General features: G+C 40.6%; 1 protein-coding gene across 1 annotated transcript in view; it reads right to left on the bottom strand.

Annotated features, from left to right (window-relative positions):
* Window positions 1-3,847: 3,847 nt before the first annotated feature.
* Window positions 3,848-25,366, bottom strand: part of Cwh43 (cell wall biogenesis 43 C-terminal homolog) — a 49,399-nt gene continuing 27,880 nt past the window's right edge. Inside the window, exons 11-16 of the mRNA XM_033758912.1 lie at window positions 22,889-23,024; window positions 20,916-21,065; window positions 15,480-15,624; window positions 11,635-11,696; window positions 6,156-6,311; window positions 3,848-3,926 (exon numbers count right to left, since the gene is read on the bottom strand). Coding sequence (XP_033614803.1) covers window positions 3,848-3,926; window positions 6,156-6,311; window positions 11,635-11,696; window positions 15,480-15,624; window positions 20,916-21,065; window positions 22,889-23,024 — 728 coding nt within the window. The remainder of the gene's footprint in view (window positions 3,927-6,155; window positions 6,312-11,634; window positions 11,697-15,479; window positions 15,625-20,915; window positions 21,066-22,888; window positions 23,025-25,366) is intronic.

Genomic DNA, 25,366 nt, shown 5'->3' with positions numbered 1-25,366 from the left:
CTGGCCTCAAACTTGTGGCAGTCCTCCTGCTTCAGCCTCCCGAGTGCGGGAATTACAAGCATACACTACCATGCCTAGCTTCTAATGCATTTTTAAAATTTAAACATTCACAGTATTTTTATCGTATCTCCTACATACAGGTTTATTATAGAAACTTGACCTGTGGGAGCAGATTAAGCTGACTGTGTAAGGCTGGTGTCTTCAGTCCTGATGCCAGAGCATGAAGTCTGTATATCAGAATGTGGGGAAAGGACTTAAAGTGAGAGAGAGCAAGAGCAGCCAGAGGAACGACCTGGAATACATCGGGTGCATGGAACTCAGGCTGGTTTTCCTTGCCTCTGACCTTGACTGCATGGCTCAGGACTTCTGTTCTTGTTTAATTATAAATTTTGTGACTTTAATAGGTCTCTTGTTGCTTCTTGCATCAGTTGTGGTAATTTACAGTTTTTAGGCAAATCGATTGTTATAAGATTGTTCATAAATTCTTATTTGCTTTATGATGGTTTGGAAGATCTGTAGTTGTCTCTACCTTTTCATCCTGCAGTTGCTCTTTTTTGCTTTCTCACTTTACTGTTCTTTTGATCTGTGCTACCAAATAGTTTTCAATTTTATTTGTTTACCAACTTTTGGTTTTCTTGACTTTTATCTACTGCAATTGCTTATTTTCCATTTCATTAATGTCTGCTCTTATCTTTGTTTCCTTTATTCTACTCTCTTTTAAGTTTAATTTTCTGTTCCCTTTTCAAGTTTGTACCAATGAATACTTAGCCTTTTTTTTTCTTTTTTTTTTTTCTGGTCCATCCAATTAAAACTACACATTTGTGGGCTGGGGATTTAGCTCAGTGGTGCTACTGTCTGCCTTGCAAGCACAAGACCTTCAGTTCAATCCCTGGCACCAAAAACAAAACAAAACCTACACATTTGCCTTGAAACACAAAACTATATCCCGCAATTTTTGATATGCCATAGTTCCATTACCATTTAGTTCAAAGTATTTTTTAATTTCTATTTTGATATCTTCTTTGACCCATCAAGTACTTAGAAATCTATTAATCTATTGCTGATATTTGGAGAGTTCTCATTATCTTTTTGTTATTTATTTATAGCTTAGTTTACTGTCACCAAGAAATATATTCTATATTAATTTAGAAAATCAGTATCTGTTGAGTCTTTGTGGTTTTTAGTTTTGTTTCATTTTGCTTTTGGCTTAGCATATGGTCAGTTTTGATAAATGTTCCATGTGAACATGAAAAGAATGATCAATTTGAAGTTACATGGGACAATGTATTGCATATGTCATTGGGGTTAACTTTAATTGTGTGATTCAAAATTTCCGCCTCTTCTATCATTTACTGAGAGATGTACCAAAATCTCACATTTGAACACATCATTTGTAATAGAAAATGAGGTCCCAAGACCCTGGTGAGTAAGCAGGAGACCAAGAAGAAAGTGTCAGTCTAACTCACATTAGAAATGAACAGAAATTTAGGAGAGGTGTGGAAAATCAGAAAAGAAAAGAGATTGTTTTTTATTTTGCTCTTTATTTCTCACATAAGAGAAACCATGTGATATTTTAGCTTGTGACAGGTAATAGGAAACAGGGAGATACATCTCTCACAAGTAGGAATAGGACCAAGAGATGGAGGAAGGGGAAGGGACATAAAAATAATTACGATGTGTTATGAGCAGGGACCAACTCTGCATGATGAATGCAATAATTATGTACTGCAAACATATACTGATAAAAAGTAATTTTTTAAAATAAAATAGAATCAACTGCAAAAAAAGACAGATAGTTAAACTATATGATGGGAAAGAGACAAAGGATTTCTAAAACAAGGGACTATTTTCTATTTGAAGATGTTTAAGTTTCTGTGACATAAAACCTGTCTGTCCTTCTAAGACTTTATTAAAATATGAGACATTTAAAACACATAGTGTTTTGCTTTTGGGAAGTCAAGGAAAGAGGTGAGTTCTGTTTGCTTCTCATAAAATAGAGGCAACTCTCGCTGTGTGTAGATCTGGCTCTCAAAACTGTAGGAAATAGTAAGCACTTGCTGCGAGCCAGGCACTGGCTAGGAGCAATAAATTCATTCTTTGCTTGTATTTGCCTCATGTAGTAACATAATGTGGGTTTCAGAAATGCAACAGCAAGACCACATGTGAACTAAATATGACAGTGAGAGATCACTGAGGGAGGTAACTACAAGAATATGAGTCTTTCTCCCTTTAGTTCCCACGATTCACAAAAGTCATGCAAGGGATGCTCTTTTAGAGGGAGGGAAATAGGGATAAACAGGGATTGGGCTATCTTGTACAGAGCTGGAAGGTCGAAAGACCCCAGTTGGTATCTGAGCTACTTAAGCTTGAAGCCTTGCTGTCAAGAGACAATGCTGGTAAAGTGCCTAGTTTAGTAGAAGGTAAGTCAATCAGTGTACTATTCAAGCTGTATTTGTATCTTTCTGTCTCCCACACTGGAGTTTAGGGCAGTGTCTTTTTCAGTTAAATGACACTTCCCACTACCACCCTATGTTTAGTATAGTACAATGGATTATAACAGATACTGAATAAATATGCTTGTGGTTGCCAGATTCTCAAAGTTTCTCAAATATGAGTACATTTAAGTGCTACTATATTATTTATTTATCAATGCTTAACAAATGATTACAATACATAGTAGCTTAAAATAACAAATAGTTAATATCTATTAAGATTTGGGAGTGACAGAGCTAGATGATTGGGGTTCCAAGCTCCCATGAAGTTGCAATCAAGATATCAGCTGGGAGTTTGGGGGTGCCACTCACCCAGCATGAGTGAGGTTCTGGTCCCCAGCACCACACACTCAAAACAGGTTTCATCTGGGGCTAAAGTCATCTGAAGTTTGGCTATGGCTGGAGGATCAGTTGCTCACCACCCTTCTAGAAGGCGTCTCACCATGCAGCAGTTGGCTCTTCAAGACAGTGAGACTAAGAAAGAGAAGCCCCAACATCTTCTGTAAGGCTTGAGTGGAGGCACCTTAGATGGTGACATAAAATGTCTGGATATTCTCTTCTAGCTTTTATCCCTGTCCCAAAAGATAAAACAAATCCGGGATTCCTTCCGGTTCTAAGACTTTACATGTCTCCATGGGCAACACTGAAATCTCTAGTCCCACAGAGCAGTACTGTCAGGCTGAGTCCCCCCTTCACCTACCTACTTGGTTCTAAGGAAGACATTCACTCCGTGGGATCCTGCAGCGTGCAGACCTGTGCTCCCTGAGAGCCTGGTGGTCTGACTACTGGGAGGCACTGGCACATGTCCAGCCATGGTGTGATGTTAGCTCCAGAGAAGACAGTGATCCCACCACAGCTCAGGGAAGGCTGGAGATGGGGCCAGTAGCAGCCACACAGCATTATCCTTATAACCATTAGGTTTAACCTGTAAACATTTTTTTCACTGTTTTATCCCAAAAAGCATTCAAGACTTCTTGACTTTTTTAAGTCATCCTTTGGCTAATAAATAAGTCATTTTCCTGCATTTCAACATTTAAAAAGTAAGTTATTTTCAAATTATTTTATCTCTAGCAATACAACTTTCTTATATTAGTTCACATTTATTTTTTTTAAAGTTAAGAAAAATTATTTGAATAATGCTTTTATTAAGTAACATTTTTTAAATGGCTGGAAATACCCCCTGCAGAGATACCATGCTTTTAAAAATTGAGGTTCTTTTTGTTGTTTTTTTTTTTTCCTTTTATTGAAAATTGAGGTTCTTCATGTGTATTTTTTCACTTTCATTAAACTCTTTTTCATCTCACATAATATTTTCCTTAGAGTTTCCCAGTCAATTACTTTTTCTTTAAAATAGTTCATATAAAGTATTTGGGAGTATTCATGTGAAAATGATGATTGTTTTCATAATTGTGTCCTTCTTTGTAGGATCCAAATCTAAAAAAGAAATAACTGTCATGCAAAGACCATTTAGAAATGTATTCTTCTATGTAAAATTTCAAATATAACTTACTGTCATTTTATTTGTCTCTTATAAAGCTAGTACTAATGTGGTTAATTTATAAAATAGCATATGAAGAAATAAATATCTATGTATATGGAAAAGGCAGATCCAAATGTTAACCTTCAATGTTCTCTCTCCATGGTTATGGCTCATTCCAAAAAAAAAATTAAAAGTATGTGTGAAAAAGAAGACATTTCCGCTGATACCACAAAGCACAAAAGATCATAAAAGGCTTGCTGTAAGTCAAATATGGTGGTGCATACCTGCAAGCCCAGCACACTTGGGGGCTGAGGTATGGGATTGCATGTCTGAGCCCAGCCTGGAAAACTTACTAACTTTGCAAGACGCTATTTTAGAATAAAGAAAGGCAGAAAAGTACTGGGGATGTAGCTCAGTGTGAAAGTCCTCAGTTCAATTCCAATACTCCCCCCGCCGACACACACCTGTGCACATGCACATATGGAATACTATTTAGCTTTAAAAAAGGAAATCCTGCTATTTGCGACAACATGGATGAGTCTGGAAGACATTAGCCAGGCACAGGTGACAAATTCCATATGGTCTCACTTGTCTGTGGAATTGAATTTATAGGAACAAAGAGTGGGAAAGTTACCAGGAGCTGACTGGGAGGTCAAAGGATATAAAATATAATTAATACCAGATGATTAAATTCTGGAGATCTATTGTAAAGCACTGTGGCTATAGTTAATAATAATGTGTTATGTGTTTGAAACTGCTGAGAGATATCTTAAATCTTTTCACCACAATTCTCAAATTAAGACAGGACTTCTACTTATGTCTTCATAGTTTTCATAACTAAATTGAGTGGGAAAGCATACCCAGCCCTGGTCGCATTTGCTTTGGCTCAGTCTGAAGTAGTGGTTAGCCAAAAATATCGTATTTAGATTTCTCCACACTCTACATATATGAAGAATGAAGAATCAAAACAGATCTCATTCATCCTAGAATATCTAGCTTTCATTTAAGAACTCATTTCAGTTAGCAAATGGAGGGAAACACTGTATTTCACTTTTTGTTTGTTTTTTGGTATTGGGGATCAAACTTGGATCCTTGTGCTTGCAAGACAGGCAGCAGAACCACTGAGCTAAATCCCCAGTGCTGCATTTCATTTCTGTGTTGCTACTACAAGTATTATTGCTGCTGTTGCAGCTGCTGGGTGAGACTGAGTACTCACCTGAAACTCTGTTACAGGTAGGATCTACTATCCGCCTCCCTGATGCCTTTTAGGTGAGGAATTGGAGGTCTCCAGAGGTTAAGCGTCTGGATCACAGCTCCCCTACTATTTTCTGACCAGAGTGGGAACTGAAATGGGCAACTGGACCACACAGTCCATCCTTTCGGCAACTACACCCCATTCATACAGAGTAACGTAAGTGTAGTCACGGAAGCAGACAGCTCTCCCCATATTCAAAAACTCTGCATTTTTTTCCTTATTGTACGCAGAGACAAGAAAGACAAAGAGAATGGAGAAGAGTCTCTTTCTCCTTAATAAAATGAGGTCTGAGAAACTTATACAGTTATGAACAGGTAAAACTAGAATAAGTGTCAATAATAATGTCTAGAATATGTCCTGTGTTTGGTTTAACAGGGAATTTTCCTCTCACTATCCAGCCATATTGGGAAAAAAAAAGACTACATATGCAAAATAATATATTTTGCTGCCAAAATACCTCTACTAAAAACCAAGCAATCTGGGCACAGTCATTCATGCCTGTAATCCCAGCTACTTGGTTCAAACTTTAGTACCACAAAACCAGAATAAAATAAAACAGGGATAACATGGGTATAGCCCAGTGAAGGTAAACGGAGGTAACACACAAAGAACCCAGAACAGGTCTAGGACTTAGCATCATCCAAATATTCACTATCACGGTGATATTAATGGGCATCACAATGATACGGATGATGACTATGACAATGACAACAGTGATGATGGGGTCTTTTACCTGGTGTTGAGAGTACAGCCTGGAGACACTAACTTCAACCCCAGTAGGGTTTTATAATCTGTATCATGTGCTCTCTTATTGAGAACAAACCTCTAGAACCAAATATGATTTCTAGCCTGTTTTGAGGTAACATTTAGGTTCCCTAGACAGGCTGTGGTCACTCATAACCGTAGCCTACAACATGAAGGCACTTACCTGGGATTGAAGTGAATTTTCCTGGGAACCTCTCTGTGGTCTATGACCACTTTCTGATTGTCTCTGTAATTAATGGGGTCGTTGGGGATCCTAAATTTGGCCATCTGAATTTCAGAATCACTTAGCTCAGCATGGGAAATTCTTGCATAACCCAACCTGTAAAAGAAATAGGGATGGTCTGTTAAGATTTTACTATCATATAAAAATCTACTATGTAGAACACATATGTGGTGCATGGATGGCTCTGAGTTCAGTGCCAGCACATCCCACCTTCAAAAACCCGATGAGATCTAGCAGATAGAACCTTCATTATTAAATCAATTTCCATTTCTAACCTGCCTCTGAATACTGCAACTGAAATGAACTTGGCTTGTTACTTCAAATATTTTTTAAAAATAGTGCTTCTATGATACAGTACATGAGGAAAAACTAGGCACATAGATTTAATTAACTAAATAAACTTAGCAACCTTACTTTACTTTTTTACATTAATGGATGTTCTGTGTCTATATAAATTGCTTCCCACGTAATTACGTTTTGAGTTAATAACAGGATTTCTTCAGAATGACAGCATATACCAAAATTCTTTCTTATATTTAAAAATCCAAACGCCACGTGCATATTTTCAGCCACACTTAGAAATCTAAAATCAAAGATTTCATGTCTGAAAAAATTCCATGTCCTGTTTTGGCTTAGGATTTTCAGTTCGACAGGTAACTCAGAGCACTTTGTAGATATTATCCTAATAAATCTCATTGAGGAGCTCAGACAGAAAATGAGGGAACCACAGGAGCAAAGAATTCATTTATACTTTGCCTCTTTCAAAAAAAAATTACATTAATTTCAGGCACTCATTTATTTAGTGAAGTAAATATATATATATTTGAGTCCCTATTACATGTAGCACCATGCCAGGTACTGGAGATAAGTAGTGAACAAGATAGAGGACAAATTAAATAAGTACCTATGTATAAAATCTAACAGATGGTGATAGATACATGTACTATAGAAGAAAAAGTAAGGCAGACAAAAAAGGCTGGGTGGCAGAGATTGCTATGGTATTTCTAGAGTAGTCAGGGCATAAATTTTATCTAAATGGAGCAAAATGTTCAATGAAATAAGGTTCCTCAGACAAAGGTCGACTATCTAGAATATGTAAAGAACTTAGAAAATCAGACCTCCCAAATTTAAATATCCAACCCAAAAATGAGCATCTGAAACAAACAGACATTTCTCAGACAAAGAAGTAGAAACAGCAAATAAACATATGAATGTTCAACATCACTGGTCATTTCAGAGATGCAGATGAAAACAACACTGAGATTCCACCTCACATCACAAAGAATAGTTGCTATCAAGAAATCAACCAATAACAAATGTTGGTGGGGTTGTGGGGAGAAACGAACACATCTCCATCGTTGGTGGGAGTGCAGACTGGTGCAACCACTGTGGAAACCAGTACAGTGATACCTCACAACTATGATTAGGGGTCCCATTTGATCCTGCTATTCCCCTGCTAGGTATATTTCCAACAGAATTAAAAGAATCATGCCAAGTGATATATGTGCACCCATCTTTGTAGCAACAGTTTGTAATAGCTAAATCTTGGAAATGTCCCAAATGCCCATCAACTGGTGTTGTGTGTGTATGTGTGTGTATGGGGTATACTACTCAGCCATAAAGAATGATAAACTAGAGACATTTATAGCTAAATAGATGCACACTGAGGCCATACTCTTAAGTGAAATAAATAGGACACGCATGTAAATACCGAAGAGTTTCTCTGGTGTGAGAAACCGAAAGTGTAAATGAGGATCAAAATGTATACTAGATATTGTGAAATAGGAAGGAAAGATCCAAAGGGGAGGTTGGGGGATAGGGGAAAGGAAGGAAAGAAAAGAAAAAATATGAGAATAGGAAAAAACGGAAACAAAGTCTTTGTAAATAGGGAGGGGTGGAGGGGTTGAAGGGAGGGCAGGGGAATGGGGAAAAAGTAAGAACTAAAATAAATCACATAAAGGTACAAATTCCCAATGATGAATGTCATCATATTGTATACCTAAGATGTACCAATAAACTTAGTGACTTTAAAAAAATGAAATAAGGGACACAATCCATATGGGTACTAGAAAAGGTGTTACAGGAAAGGAACAGAAAATGCAAAGGCCTGATGTAGGCCTGTGCGTGTTTGTGGAAACCATTTCTACGACTGGAGATAGGGTGCATAAGGGAGAACTTAAGAGAAAAGTGAGCTTGGGGTCAGGGCAGGAGACACACAATGAAAATCCTTCCCTGCAGACCATTATGAAGACTTTGGTTTCTGTTTGAGAATGAGATGGGAATCCACTAGAGGGGTCTGGAGCAGAGAGAGAGACACACCGTGGCTATTGTGACAGCCTTCAAAGGACTGAAGGGGCCGGGGATTTAGCTCGATGGTGCCACATCTGCCTCACAAGTGCAAGGTCTTGAGTTTAATTCCTGGGGGGGGGGGGGGGAGGACGGAAGCAGGGAGACACATTAAAAGGCCACTGTATAACTTCGGTGAAAGATGAGGCTTCAGCCTGAGTGGCAAGAAGAGTACTTAAATCAAGCCTGCAACTGCACACGAGACAGAAACCAAAGCAGGCAGAGGCAGCAAGTCTGCCCACGTGAGGGGCAAGAAAAGAGCTTCAATGGAGCGACAGAGGCGGGCTGGAGCTGTCAGACAGGTTAATACATTTGCCTAACTTTAGAAATTGTGGTTCCTTGTAATTCTAAATCACTATCTCTGATAAATCTAGTTACTTTATTCACCAAATTTCAATGATCAAAGTTTAAACACATTTCATAGACATTGTTTTTTAGTCCCAAAGTCCTTGAAGAAAAGGGACTGGACAATGCAAATTTTTCACTAAAATGGGGAATCTTCCATTGCTGTCCAATATGAATTTACTTAGCACCTGCAAGTGCAGGGCATGCATTAGGCGATGGAGACAGAGCTTTCTAGAGGCACTCAGCAAGAAGACAGCCTTGTGCCACCCAAGGGGAGAGCCCTCAGCAAATACCAACCCTGCTGGCTCCTTGATCTTGGACTCAACAGCCTCCAGACCTGGAAGACAAAGGTTTCTTTTGTGTTAGCCATCCGCTCTGCTGAAGAGAGGTAGTAAAGGTCTCAGAACTCAGCCATTAGCTATTATGGGCACTGGTTGCTATAAATACCTCTGTTTCTTGGTGAACAATTTTGCAACTTGGAATTATATCTATTTCAGTTTAGATATTTAAAAATGTATTTTGAGCTGGGCGTGGTGGCACATGCCTATAATCCCAGCACTGGGGAGGCTGAGGCAGGAGGATCTCTGTGAGTTCGAGACCAGCCTGGGGCTACACAGTGAGTTGCAGGTCAGTCTCAACTACATAGTGAGACCCTGTCTCAAAAAACAAAAACAAAAATGTATTCTGATATTTCCTATCAAAACAAACCCTTCTACCTATATTTAAACAGAAACAGTGTTATTAATATGAGATATAAAATACTTTACAAAAGTAATTTTGCAGCATTACCACCCAAATTTTTGGTAAATGCCAAAATAGCACTCAAAGCCTGTCCTGCAGACATGAAGGCAGGTGTTGGGGCCTTCTTCGGTTTTTTAAACCACTAGTGTAACAAGAACAATCTTAGAGCATCTCAAGGGCCTCCTGGGCCCACCTCAGTGAGTTTATAAAACAAGGGGTTGTTCAAGGACCAGTGAAGGTCATGGCCTGATAAGTACAGTATCCAAAGTCCTTAAAAAGGGTCCACAGAACCTTGCAAGATCTGCTCCTTTCCCTCCTTGCCTCTCCTTCCTCCTACCCTGCCCCACATACACGGCAGCCTTGCTAGCTTCACTGTTTCTCAAATACAGCAGCGCTCCTGCCTTAGCACTCTGAAACACTAGCTGGCATCTCTACCAGCAAGGGTCATCTCCCAGATAGCCACATGGCCCACTCGTTCAAACATTGGCTCCCATGTTGTCTCGTCAGTAAGCCTTCCCCAATTCCTTACTTATAGTTGCAACCCACCTCCATATTCTGTTTCTTCTCCCACTCATCACCTTCTAAAATACTACACCATGCAATTAAAGACGATGCTTGTCATCCGTGTTTCCTGCAGGGCAGGGATGCCTGCCTCTCTGTTTTTTTTCTTGCTATACCTCTGGTACCTGCTATCCATTATGCTCAGTTAACACTTGCTGAATGACAAATGGAGCATAGAACAGGAGAACCAACCAGTCTGCTGACACTAAACTGTCACTCCTGGCTGAACAAGTCATGCCCCCACTGGCAGAGTTGGGCTTTGTGGTTCTGAATCATCCCTAAAAGGCAGCACTGTCTTTCAGAAATGCAGATCACAGATCATAAGGTACGAGGTTACTCGAGGATTGCACAGTTTAGTTTCAGCCCTTATCTTCAGGCCAAGGTGCTTCTGGATGGTGAACTGCTCTGCAAGGAGAACAGGGCCCAGAGAGGTCTGCCCAAGAAACCCATGTGAGAGTCCCCTGCACTGCTCCTAGAAGGTTACAGGGCTCAGGTCAGACAGCTCCAAACAGCTTCCACAGTCACTGGAGGGGCCCACACTTCAGGGGAGGTATCCAGCCTGACCGCTGTGCTGAGGAACCCGGTAAGTGGGGGAACCTGCAACCCAGCCTGGTAGGCATGATCTGCTCCCACTGACCTCTCTGAGGTGCCTCCCTCTTGCTCCACTCCCTGCCTGGCTGGCTTCTTTTCCATCATTCTCTTCCTGATTTGTTCACTTTCTGCCTTCTTTCCCTGGAATGTAAGTTTCATGATGGGCAGGAGTTCTGTTTCGTTCCTATGATAGTCCCATGGCTTAGAATAATACCTGGTACATGAGAAAGGCTTACAGAAAAGAGTGAAGGATTACTTTCTCCTTACTTAGTTTTAAACCCCTCTTCGCTTTATTTAAAGGAGTACTACCTTCGAAACTAATTTACATTGCTATATATTTGAATTTGGAGATCTTCCATCTGTATGATTTTGAATCATATACTGTCTAAATGTATATTACTTGATATGGGATGATATTTTTAAAAAGATAACTTACCAGAGATTTCACCATAGTATAGAGATGGCTGCTGTAAGTTAGTTAACTAAGAGGATGGGATTAGAGGCTGAGAAAGCTGCACTGGTCCATGCATTTCCACCACGCCACACAGTCAAAACCAGGACCATTCCTACCATGTGCTGGCAATGCTTATTCTGCTGAATAGTTTACACGGGTTCCTCATTACAAAATTAAGCTTAATTTGCTGAGCTACTTATCCTTTGGAAATCATTAGGCCATGCCTTGAAAAAAATATTAGTGTAAGTAGCCAAATTAATGTTTATAAAAAGTAACAGAAATTAATTACTTCCACAAGGTTTTTCCTTCTAGGAGAAATCCACAAGATGACAGTAATAATAATAGGTTTTAAAAGACCAAAATCCAAACACCTGTACTCACCTGATCAGCCCCCGATACATAATGTATTCACACCACCTGTCCTGGTCTGTGCTGTCGATATCCTGTCAAAGAGCAGAGAGGGTAATCTTCTCAGCATAAAAACCAATACTCTTCCAAACTGTGAGCTACAGTGATAAATCTGCCTTTGTGTTGTTTTTGTCTTTCTGGTCCCTACTGATCCTTTGGAGTCCAAATGATTTGGTCATTCTACAGGTGTTTCTTGAGCATCTACTAAGCTCTATCTCTGTACCAGAGGCTGGGAATACAAAGATAAAGGTGGTCTGAAGAGGGCATTAGACAGGCAGGCATATCAGTGATTTCAAGACAGCCCCGGCACCCTGCAGCTTCCCCAAGCCTCTCCTCCTGAGCGGAATGGAGCGCACGCTCCCGGCTTCCTGTGTCGTGCTCCATGCACACCAGCTGCGCCGCCGCGCCACGGTTAATTGTTTCTGTGTCTGCACCCTCCCCTGCCTGAGCACAGGGACTTGGAATCGCTTTTGGCTGCCTAGTACTTAGCATGGAGCTCGGTGTTCAGCAGGCAGGTGCTCACTCTGTTAAACGGAACTGTGGAAATAAACACATCTTGGAGAAATCACGAGTCTTTACGACATCGAAAGCTTGAAGGGAGGACCATTTTTCATCAGAGAAAACCAGAAACACATATCTTCTGTAATGTGTTGAGAAGCCTATAAATATGAACTGAAGGAAGAAACATTCATTTCCTTCTTTTAAAATAGCTATAAATAAAGATATACCTGGTGCTTACTGTCTCCGAATTTTAATATTAAAATTTAATTTCAAGGCTGGGGATTTGGCTCAGTGGATCTGCCGCCTGCCTCACAAGTACAAGGACCCAAGGTCAATATCCGGTATCAAAAAAAATTTTTTAATTAAAAAAATGTTAAACTGCTAAAAGAATATACCACAATTTACTATCTATGTCTTAATCTTTATTTTTATTTATAGCACACATATGCCATTTTTACATATATGAAAAGGCATTTCTAAAAAATTAATTGAAAACATTTATAGATGAAAACAGCAAATAGATAAAAAAGCACTGTTCTAATTTTCCTTAGGAAGAGATACAAATTATAGTACTTTATTTATACTGAAAGTAATAACTAAATCTGTTTAACTATTATCTTATTAGGTTTTTAAAGGATCCTGTCAAATTTTAGGACTGCAAAATTTAAATACTCACATCTTAAAAAAGAAAAATATGTTCATTCAAGCTTTTATGGTTGAAATTACTCTCCATATTAATAAACTCCCCAATAGAAAAAGCAGTATCAGAATCCACTGCCAATCTTAACACAGCTTTTGACCTTGCCAGTGGAAACCAACAGAGGATTAAATAGAATTCTTCTTCCCTGATACCATGTATACCCTTCACACACATGTGAGCACACCCTCCTTCCTAATTAGGAAGCAGCCTTGCCTTAGACTTGCCATATGTCATCTTGTCCAACTGTCTTTTGTACTTTACAGGTCAGGTCCTTATATTTCTATCTTACTTGATTTTTTACATACAGCCAGACACATACAATACACATATATAAGGCTCAGAGGCTTTGCAGGCATTGTTTTATGTTTAATTATTTTAAGAACCCTAGGATACAGTGGATATTACTATCACCACTTGTAGATGAGGAAATTGAGGTCCTGAGAGGCGGAGTAACTTGTCCCCCGGTCACCTCACTAGTCAGTGAAGTCCAGCAAGGATTACAATGATGAAGGACCGTGTGAAGGGACAGATACCCAGCATGAAGGCCCCAAATGTATGCCTGTGTGTATGCCTGTGTAGGCCACTGTGGCCTCTCCAGCCTCAGTGCAGCCATGAGCCTACTGCACATGTAAATGCAGGCAAGAATAGGAGACCACCCAGGCGATCCACAGAATGGTGGGGAAATGAAATGTTGCTTCAAGCCACTATATTTTGATGTGGTTTTTGCACAGCAACAGGTAACTGATACAGCCTGACTCCACACTATTCTGTTTTCCTCTAACTCGTCTCACCTACCTTCTCTTTCATCACCCACCACCAACACAACAGCAACACTCAGGGTGGCTTCTTCAAGGGCTTGCTCTTCTAGTACACTTCTTCAGCTCTGTAAGCAACATCACCTACCTCCTTTGTTTCAGTGATCACCTACATTGTGGCCATTTCTCAATCCCCATCTGTAGTTCTGATGGCTGTTCTGAACTTCAGATCCACTTATCTACCTGCCTACTGGACACCTCTATTAAAGTCCCGTGTATGCCTCAAACTCAGCCCAAAGCTGAACTAGCATCTCTTTGAAAAACTGTTCCTCCTTACATATTCTTTAACAACAGCAATACGAACAGATAATAAATGTCATCACCATAAACCTTCTGACCACAGGCAAAAATCAGGAGTCCATCGTGACTACTCCCTGCCTTGTCCACAAATGTGGAGACTAACTTATGTCCCCGGTATCTACCATTCTCCCAAAATGATGGCACATTTAGCTAGTATATGTATGGCCATCGAGGTGGAATATTGCACCTCCTAAGCTTCTGTGCCCCGAAGCATGGCTATATGACTGAATTCCCACCAAACAAATGTAAGAAGTATCAGGAGTCAGTTTTCTGGATCTTGCCTTTAGAGATAACTTGCATATGTTTGTGGTCCCTTCCTCTCACCTGCTAACTAGAACACAGATGCTTGTTCTACAAGACGGGGCTACGGGAGTAGAGGCTACAAGAGTGGAGGCCACAGGAGTGGTGCCACAGTAAAGCAGCACAAATTCCAGACACAGATTCACCTGCCCAGACAAGAAACACAATTCTTTCACATTTGAACCACTGTTATTTGTGTTTTCTGTCACATGCTGAAAACCTTCATTGTGTCGTGCTCTCTGCTACCTGTCTTTCCAATGTTCCACTCTAACAAGAGTTAAAGTAGCCAAATCAACATAACTACATAAGGCTTTTTCTCTGCAGAGACATGGGGTTAAACACAAAATGAAAAGGACCAAGAAATACACGTAAGGCGCAGTTAACTACAACAATTATATTTCTTATTATAAATGAATGCGTTTAGCATTTTAGTGTTTCTTGAGGATTTGACTGCGTGCCACCTCCAGAGCTTGATTATATTTGTGTACCTTGATGAATTCAAGTATATGAAACCTGAAAAGGTGAAGACTAACTCGGGGCCACTTGGTGACACCCTATCTAGCTGACTACCATTCTCTACCTGATATTTCATCTTGTACTCTCAGCATCATAATTAACTTTCATAATGTGGCAGATTATACACTCTTATCATAGTTACAGTAATAGTTCACTGTCTACGTGGTATTCTTATAACGAGACTTTGGTATTTCTCCCATCAAGAGGTGAGGCTTATATTTCTTTCAGTTGAATGTCATCAGACTTGTGACAAGAGTAGATGTAACACTGTGAGTCTTAAGCAACTAAGTCATTCAGAGCAATTCAGGTTCTCCCTGGTTTTCTCCTATACATTACACCAAGGACAGAAGAAAATCAAGTCGCATGTACACAGGAACCTGGGCCAAAAGCCTAAAGCTCCAACCTTCCATCCATGAAATGTCTGCAAGGGAGATCCTCTAGTGCTCAGCTGAGCACCTCGCTGACCTGCATGAGGCAGGGATGAACTAGCCCCTAGTCCCAGTCTACACTGCAGATTTGTGAGCTAACCGATGACTGCTATTGTTTTAATTCGGTGTGTTTCCTGGTTTTCTGTGTAACAGCAGATAATCAGAATACCTTTTAAATTGTTACACTAGATTGCTTAAAAAACACGAATGATAAAGAAGCATTTTATTTGATAAATCATATATCCATAATCGCGTTACCTTTACATTGCCATGTTCAGTGAGCTGTCGATAATCTCTGGAACCAGGTGCTGAAGTGATATATCCCAGAAATATCACTTGATTAGAGGAATTTTTCAATAGTTTTGAAACAGCAATAGCTTGCAGTTTTCTGTCAAGATCATCTCTGAAAGATACAGAATAATATACCTCTTTATCGTTCATGTAAAATAATTTTTCAAAGGCTTTAGGTAACTACATTCTCAACATCTTCAAACAGTACAAAACCAGAGCAATACCTATTTGGGCAAATATTTTAATATTATGCAAAAGAATAATATAGATACAGTGTTTTGATCGGGTAGGCTGACAAATAGTTAACTAAGCACAACATGATCTTTCTTGGCAAGCAGGTTAGAATCAAGTTGATCTAAATATTCTAAAACACAATATTTGTTGAACTTTTTTATCAGAAGAAATCACACAGTGTGAAGCCTTTCATCAGCATTATAGTTGAAGAACTAATACTCAAAAAAAGAAAGAAAAGGGCTGGGGATTTAGTTCAGTGGTTCTGCCACCTGCCTTGCAAGCACAAGGTCTTGAGTTCGATTCCCAGTACCAAAAAAGAAAAAAGAAAAGAAAAAGAGGCAAGAAGACTGGTAAGAAGGAGAACCCTAACATTCATAGAGAATACCAAGCTTATATAACCTACACAGTTCCCTTAACTGACACTTTTTGAAAGTCTCCTCAGCAATCCTGCATAAACACTGGCTGGACATGTTGCTTTTATCATGCTAAGCACTGTAGACACAAAGCAGATAATTAGACAGCTGCATTCAGCTTTTGAGGCCTTTACCATCAGTTTGGGGGAAAAAATAGAGCATCCTATTTTACATGATCCAGCCAGGAAAGCAAACAGTACAGGTGTTTCAAACAAAGTAAATTTAATATAGGGATTGGTCACCTACATGATGAGAAGCCAAACAAGGGTCACTGAGGCAGCCAGAGTTTAGAAGCAGTGAGAAACTAGTACCACGTCTATAGCAAGAGGAAGCGATATTACAGAAGCCAGAAGTCAGCTCTACACGGTGGGAGGAGGGTGCTACCCAGAGGAGCTGGGATCATCCAGAGAGGAGCCAGAGCCAAAGGGATGCCACTGTTACCAAAGACATCAGAGAAAGCGGAGGTGATAGAGACAGAGATCAATGGAGATAGAGACACAGACACAGAGACGGAGACAGAGACAGGAAGAAATGCCTTGGCTTCTCTCCTCTTCCTGCTCTCCATCTAATCTTGCAATAGTGCTTCCTACTGGCTAAACCCAGAAGTCAAGAGGCAAGGGACTTGGGGAAATGTGGCTCTCTGCAGCGTATTGATGAGAATGACAGCAAGCGATGGATCCAACAGCAAACAGGCAGCGGACTAACAGACATTTACTTAGAAAGATCACAACAAGTGGATGTCAAGAAAAACATGACAAAGGAGGGGAGAGCAGTAAGGGCTGAAAAGATTGGGAAAACTGCCGAGGTAGGATGTGAAAACAGAACTAAGACAAATATGCAGAGACAGCTGAGTCTCTTACCATCAGTAAGTAAAGTGACAAGAATGGCCATTTGTTAAACATATTTGATAGTGAATTCTCATAATTTCTGAAGGCAGGTGTGGCTCTATTTTTAAACAGGGTTAAGTAATACAACTTCCCTACTCAGATCCATCCTATGCCCTGTCTCTATGCAGGAGGCTGACCCTGACAGCCCACCTCCCACACACCCTGTCTGCTGGTTTGCAGTTCAGTTTGGCCAACTGGAGGCAGCAGCAGATTAAAAAGTGGGAGGAGAGTGAAGTCCAGTGTTTCTTTCCCAGTTTCCCTGGCAGTGGCCCCCTTCCTGGGTCCAGAACTCAGGGCTGTGGGAATACTTTCCTCTGTCTCTCCTGCCTAAAGTCTGTCGCGATTCCCCACTGTGACTGGCATCTGAGGGCCTTGGGCCCTTACATGTTCCCTGGATCCTTCCAACGTCTTGGCAAGGACTCCTTGCTTCAGGTCTCCGGTGAGCAGGGCTCCTTCTAATACATGCGAGTACAATTCCAATCCACATCCAGGAAATTCAAAACCACTGCGCAGAGTGTGTGTACATTCAGATATGTTCTAGTAATACATTACTGGGGGGAAAGATCTGTGAATTTGATTTGACATTTCTCAGGATAGCTATCTATCTATCTATCTATCTATATACACACACACATACATAATTTTTATAAATTTATATACATATATAATTTTTTTGGTTTTTTTGAGACAGGGTCTATGTAGTTCAGGCTGGCCTTGAACTCACTATGTAACTCAGGCTGGCCCAAAACTCTCAGTGATCCTCCTGCCTCAGCTTCCTGAGTGCTGGGATTACAGGTATGCACCATCACACCCAGCTAGGACATAGATCTTACACTGTGACAACAATAAAAAGTATATGTACATGTATGAGGAAAGGGTAAGAGAGAGAAAGAACATATGTTTTATGTTTTCTTGTCACACTTGATATTCCATCAATCCAACGACCCTAACGTGTGAGCTGGAAAAGAGAACTGAAAAGACAACAAACTATAACTCACCAACATTAACCTTCAAAACTAGCATATAAGTCTCCAGGCTGGGTTGTTTTTATTTAATCTCTTACGTGATACACATTATAGATTTAGAAAAACAATGATGACTAAAATATTAATTTTCTTTATGGTGTTTCCCTGAATGATTTCTAAGAAAAGCCACTACTTCCTGCTTATTGATTGTAAAGGAGAAATCACAGTCAGTAAATTAAACACTTGTTGAATTAGCTAATAACATGCACAAGCATCCTGTAATTCATTCCTAATGGAATTTTCACATTTGTATGTCACAATCACCAGAAAACAAAATTTTTATTTATTCACTATAAGAATATTTGCCTCTACTTTGCTTTATGAGAAACAAAGGCAAACACAAGTACATAATTATGACTTTCTAAATCATTCCTCTGTTACCCAGCCTCTGTCATGTATTGGTAAGCTACAGCATCCTCAGACAGGGCCACAGGAGTGGTGGCTCATAAGAACAGACTGCCTGGCTCTCTGCTTGGGACGTGAAAGAGCTTAACTCATGTTTGATGAACAAACTCTTTTCTAAGTTACCCAATATAGCTCACATTTAGAGTTGCATAATTTGTTTTTAAAATAGCCACACTATTAATTGAGCACACACTACATTTATGTACTTTGCATGAGATAATGCATTTCATATACTTCTCACAACAAACCTATGAAGTAGGCAGCATCATCATTCTGAGTTACACAAGAGGAAAAAGCCTCAACATGCTTAAATAACTCCACGAAGGTTACATGATGGATAAATTTGGATCCAAACCCTAGAATAGGATTGGAATCCCATTCTGCTAAAAATTAAACTACACTGCTTCCCTCCTAGAGTTACATCTCCTTAAAACATCATAGCTATTATTATTATCACACCATTGTTTGATTGTTATTTTTAAATCTTGTGCATATGACAAGTAAAGGAATAGTATAATCAGAGAGCTTTAAGCAGTTAATAGAAAGTTAGAAAAATATCCTCCCCTCCTCTTCCAAACACATTCTCAGGCCTGTTTCTGACTTTTTCTTCTTTTTCAAGTCTATTCTGTATAATTTGGGGGGAGAATTAAAAGGGATGAGGTGGAGGAGGGGAAACAGCAAAGGTGGGGATTTGAATCAGTTGCTTCTTAGGTAGAGACTTGTGATCTTCAAACACAAAATTACTATTATAAAGATAAACGCAATCCAAGTGTAATATAAGGTCAGTGAAATTATTTTTGAATGCCTGTGCTTGCCCCATTCAAACTACTAAGAGAAACAGAGGCAATTCTCCAGACTTCTAAAGGGGTACAGGTGTGCAACACTTGCCATCCAAATGATCCTCTTATTTCTAAGGAGACAAGCAAGAGCCTGATAGAAAATGGTTCATATTAATCAAGTTGGGGCAGTTTATGTTTCTAATATTCTGACTTATTTCAGAAAATATTCAAATATACTTTCATAGATCCATATATCAGTATGAATAAAACTGTTTTCAGGTAACCAAAACAATAAAGGTAGCAGGTACATTGATTTTGTTTGGATGAAACTGACAGTACCACAAAGCTGCTTTTCAAATGCTCTCTATGTCTCTTTAAAGGTCAGTGACCTCTTGTACTATTAATGTGGGCAGGGACTATATGTTTATTTTATAGCATACAGCATTTCACCTCTGTGTTTTAAATGATCATGCTTTAGTGTGGTACAGAACAAACTGAATACTGTTATTTTTGCTTTTACCATATGTTATTATTATTATGATTGGCCTTGGTCAATGAGTTAGTTCTAAGTCACTACTTGTGATTGTTAGTCACTAGGGACAAAATTCTTACTTCATTTTTCGTTTTTCTTGTGGAAGGAGTTAGTTTTTTTAAAAAACTGCCACTTAGGGGCCAGTGATTTAGCTCAGTCAGTGGTGCCACACCTGCCTCACAAGTGCAAGGTCCTGAGTTTGATCCCTGGTACAGGAAAAATAAATTCATTAATAAAAAACATTTTTTAAACACCACTGGCCTCTCTCTATGTCCTTTACTTTTTGGAAGGACTTCTTCAGTTAATTTAGTTTGGAAGAATTAAGTAGACATGCGCATCTCAGCCCTTCCTCTCTCTTCTCCTTGGAATCTCTGCATACAAAGTATTTTCTGTTCAATTCTTTCCACCAAAGGAAGAGCTTGACAAGGCAGGCTCTGCCATTACTGTGTGGGACTAGAGTTTGGAAGAATCCTCTTCATGTACTTTTGGGGGCTGGATTCACAGGTCCAGATGAACACAAAAACTAGGTTGTCAGACAGTTCATGTATTAAAAGTGATATTTTGACCTCCATCCCCTAGATTCTTCTGCCTGCCTAGCCGATGTTTGTGAAAACATGAGGGGAAAAGGAACGTCATTCACTACCTTCAAATCCCAAAGTGCAACTTTTTATACGAATAATCCCGAAGGATAAAGGAATTTATTTTTAGTCTGGTTCACCACAAGGCTCCAAACACTTGTGGGCTCTGAATTTGTCTAACTTCTTCCTACTTGGGCTACTTTGGTCGGACGAGTCATCTAAGCTCCTCAGCCTCTCAATTTAGCATCTTTATCAGTTTTTAAAGGGGGCTGAAATGGGATGTACGGAGTGAAGATGAGAGGCCGTACTGCACGTAGTAATGCACTCACAGGGAATTACTGCACATTTCAGTCCTGTGGACTCATGCTCATGTTAGGACTGCTATGTCTCAAATGCTTTGATGTCTGATGGTCACCACCAGCAACATGGGGGAAAAATAATTTCAGATGTGAAAAAATAAAGTAAAAAGAGTTACTTCATGGAAACCAAGCAATATGTGAATAGTATTTTTTGACCCATGTATAATATTAAGTATATCAAAGAAACCCACTCATGATTTCCGAAGTGTGTCACAACGAAATCCACCAGTTTGTCTGAGACGTTCACCGTCAGGGCTATGGCCGGTGCGATCTCGCCCTCTGGCGACGGAAGAAGGTGATGCTCCGATTTCACAATTGGGTATCTTGACAGTACCATAATCCTGTATCAGAGTGACAAGGAACAGATTGTAGCATGCATCTGGGAGGAAGCAAATGCACTAAAAAGACACACGTCACACTGCAAACATCCCACTGAGGGGCACTGAGAGCAGCGAGGCCATGGAGACCTGTAGAGCAGTATGTCGGTTCGGCACGTCTTGCTGTTACGACCGAGCACAGTGCCAACTGTGTTATCCGAGTGCTAAGGAGACGTGCAGAGGGCATCCCCGGTATGACGCAAATCCATTTTACTTGCGTTGTTATTCTGACAGCCCATTTGCACGAACACTCTAATACAGTATCAACACCTGGGAATTTATCTTGCTGGCAAGGACACAAAGTCACGATGTGCAAAATTAGAAATCAGAAACTTCCACAAACAAAGGCAAAGGCGTCTCACCTCACCCAACGGCAAAGAGCTACATGTGAAGGAGAGGAGCAGGACTCTGAGCTCAGCCAGCTTCTCTTCAGCAGCCGCATGTGTTACCTCTGGGCCCCTCCCGGGCACACAAGTCCATCTCTACTATGCTGACCCGAACATGGTCTCCAGCTGGGCCTGACCTGTTCGGCCCTCCAGGCTATGCACTAGATGTCCCTTAGCTGCCTGGGCCATCTCAAACTCAGCACCTATGTGAGGCTCTCCCGGGCATTCCAGTCCCAGTAAACACTGTGTCCCATCAGGTATGCAAGGTTAAAATCCTAGCCATCACCTTGGTACTGAGCTTTAAACCATCACTGAGACCCATCAGCTCTATTCCAAAAGAGTTACTGACTTTGCCTTCTTCTCTCCTTCTCCATTCTTTGTCAGCTCATTTGTGCACTGTATCTACCTTCTTCCTGGTCTCCCGGCTCCCACACTTTCTCTTCCCAAAGGGATCTTTTAAAATGCAAATGAGATCAGAATACTTTCTGTTTAAAATCTTTTGGTGGCATCGCATCACTACTGGGTAACAGAGGCCTCTCCCTGGCTTCATTTCTTACCATCTTTCCCCCGGGTCTCCTCCACTGCAGATACCCCAAGTTCCACCCTGCTTCACATCTTTTTCTGGCTGTTCCTCAGCTCTTCTTGGGTCTGGTCCTGGATCCTTTTCATCATCCTTCTCTCTCCAGAGAAGCCTCCCTGACTACCTTGCCTATAGGACCACTATCCTCAATAGCCACTGTCCCGCAAGCTCCTTGTCTCCCCCTTCACATTTTTTTCATAGCACTTATCACAATCTCAAACTCACTTATTAATTTTTGGGGGTGTACATGTTCATGCCTATTCTCAGTATCTATGAGGGACTGGTTCCAGGACACTCTACAGATACCAAAATCCTGGCTGCTCAAGTCCCTTGTATAAAATCACAGAACATTTGCATATAACCTGCACACACTCTCCCATATATTCTGTCATCTCTATGCTACTAATAATACAATGCCCACACATCACTAGTGTAGTACTTGGCATGTGGCAAATTCAAGTTTTGCTTTTTGGAACTTTTCTAGAATTTTTTTTTTCGTGTTTTAAATCTGCAATTGGTTGAATTTGTGGATGTGGAACCTGCAGATATGAAGGGCCACAGACTCCCTGAAGAGAGCATCCAGGTCAGACAGGCCTGGTACGGTGACCTCAGCTCCAAACCTGAATGGTTTATTATGGTGAAGAACTGGAAATATCCAGCATCAGGAAAACTATGTTAAAAAGAAAGAAAATGCACCTCCCCAAGAAGGACAACAGGGGTGTATTCATGGGCCAAAGACAAGACAGTGTCCACTTTCCACTCCAAGCCTATGCTCGCTCTCTCAGGAATACGTTCAGGATTAATTCCCAAAGTAGACTCACCCCCAGGTGTGATCCCGTGTGCTCGGACCAAAGTCTGTATAGAAACCCAACTTCTCCCCTAGCCACATGGTTAAGTCATTGTTCCCCATATAGGGCTTAGAAGCATCACTCTCCAAGATGGTAATAAAATCTGCACCTGTTTAAAAAAAAAAAAAAATGAAAACAGTGCAGAGTAAGGAATCACAGAGATGTAGAAAGCAATTGAGGTATTATGATTTAGACCTGGGATGTCCCCAGAACTCTCACGCACTCACAGGTGGGGCTTTTGGAAGTCAACTGGATCAAGGGGGTACTGTGCTCACCAGTGGGTTCATCCCTAATATGACTTCAGTAGCTGAGTTAGGAGGTGGGGCCTGGTCAGAAGAGGCAGGGCATGACCCAGGCTGTGGCTCCCTCCCAACTCCTCCCTCCTCTCTGCGCCCTCGTCCTCCATGCTGTGACATGGGCAGCTTTCCTCCACCTGGCTCTCCCACCATGCTGTTTCAGCCGTGCAGCCAGCCATGGAATGAAAATGTGAGTCAGGGTAAACTTCACTTCCTTTACATTGTGGGTATTGGGTATTTTGTCCCAGTGACAAGAAAGTGACTAAGACATAGATAGCAAAATTATTCTTTACCTTAACCTTTTTGCCTGAACTCATAAACCCCAAAATAAAGTAATTCCTTATGAGTCACCAATGGGAGGTGCCTCAAATCTTGGTTATAAAAAGTGTTTCTCATATTTGAAATGTAATTAAAGCATGGAATACTTTAGGAAAATTCTGGGAAGGATAAAAGCATCATTTTTCTAAATGTTCAAATATTCTTAGCATCTTGCCCAAAATTTCCAATAATCTTAACATCTTTCACCAAGACCTGGTTTATAGCACTCTGAGGTAAACAGCTCCATGAAATTGGCATAGAAGTAAGTTTATTAGCTTTTTTTTTTTTTTTTTTTTTAATGCCAGGTCTCCCTTTGGCCTCAAACTCATAATCCTCCTTCCTTAGCCTCCTAAATTCTGGAATTATAGGTACATACCACGGCACCCAGTTTGATTTTTCAATACTTTGGCCAGATATGCCTGAGAGGCCTGTAATCAAGAATAAATAAGGACTAAGAGTGAGAGAAATTTTTAGTCGCATTGTATTCAGAGACATTCAGAAATTTCTCTGGGGATCTAACTCAGTGGTAGTACAGTGTTTACCTGGTATGAAAAATGTGCAGTGTTTGATCCCTACTACCTCTCTCCCTAATCCCTTAAAAGTATCTCATCACCAGGCTTGATCTGGGACAGAAAATGAATACTTTATAAGCCAAGGGAGGTGGCACACACCTGTAATCCCAGATACTTGGGACAGGACGATCTCAAGTTTGAGGCCAGCTTGGGCAATTTAGTGAGACCTTGTTTCAAAATAAGAGATACAAAAAGGAGCCAGATGTGGTGGTTCACACCTATAATCCCAGTGTGCCGTGAGAACGACGTAGAAGGACTGCAGGTTTGACCCGGGCCTGGACAAGAGAGTGATGTCTTGTCCAAGGGCAGGGAAGAGAAAGGAGAAAGGAAGGGGGAGGGGAAGGGAAAGTGAAGAGGGTGGGACAGGGGAAGGGGAAATGGAAAAGGAAGAAAGGAAAAGAGGAAGGGAGGGAGGGCGGAAAAAAAATTGAGACAAAATTTGGGAGGCATATTTATCATTAAAAATAGCCAGAAAAGGATCCACCATGGGAAGGAGAGCCACGCCTGCTCCCGATCCAGCCGCCATCACTCAAGCACCGGGAAGGTAGCCACATGGGCTCCCCTGAACCCCCATAAGTGTCCCCCCCACACTCTCAGTCTTCCTGACTGTGCCAGTCTTTGGACCCACTCTGCAGAGGCAGAGGTGGTCATCAAGGGTACTTTTCCGAGTTCCCAACTTTGAACATCTTTAAAGAAAGGGCGTGGGAAACCTGTAATAGAACGTTGCGGAGTTCAACCATTCAGAAGGTTGGGGAACTCAATCAATCTGGGCCTTGCAGCCCAAGGTCAGTCAGCATCATGGGGTTCAGCCATCAGCTAACTGAGACCAGCGGTCTTGTATCCTTGCTCTGTCTGAGCCATTAAATGGTAAATACACTATATTGAAATTTTGTTCACTGCAGACATGTTCTGGACTGCTTCTTCATTTCAATTTAATTCAAATGATTTAAGGGTGATAGACTAGTGACTACTAACAGTGGTCAGTGTCAAAGTTGTGCATGATCTTAATATGTTGCTGATTGTATCAGTTGGGGTAAAGCATTGCCGTTGATTTGATGAGCTGTTTTCTCTGATGTTATGAAGATGAGAATGTCTGTGGGTCATTAGAGACACAGAAGCTAGGGCGCAACTATATCAGGAAGATTTGGGTAATAATCCAGAGATTAAACCAAGGACAACCCAACAACAAAAATAAAAATGAGAAAACACTTAAGTAAGACACAAGGACAGACTTCCAGTTCACCAATGGCAAACAGTAGGGCAAA

The sequence above is a fragment of the Fukomys damarensis genome, unplaced genomic scaffold (assembly GCF_012274545.1).
Source record: "Fukomys damarensis isolate Sample0158 unplaced genomic scaffold, DMR_v1.0_HiC HiC_scaffold_35, whole genome shotgun sequence".
In the NCBI taxonomy this organism is placed as follows: Eukaryota; Metazoa; Chordata; class Mammalia; order Rodentia; family Bathyergidae; genus Fukomys; species Fukomys damarensis.
The sequence above is the reverse complement of the archived record's forward strand: the minus strand, read 5'-3'. Positions and strand labels throughout refer to the sequence as shown.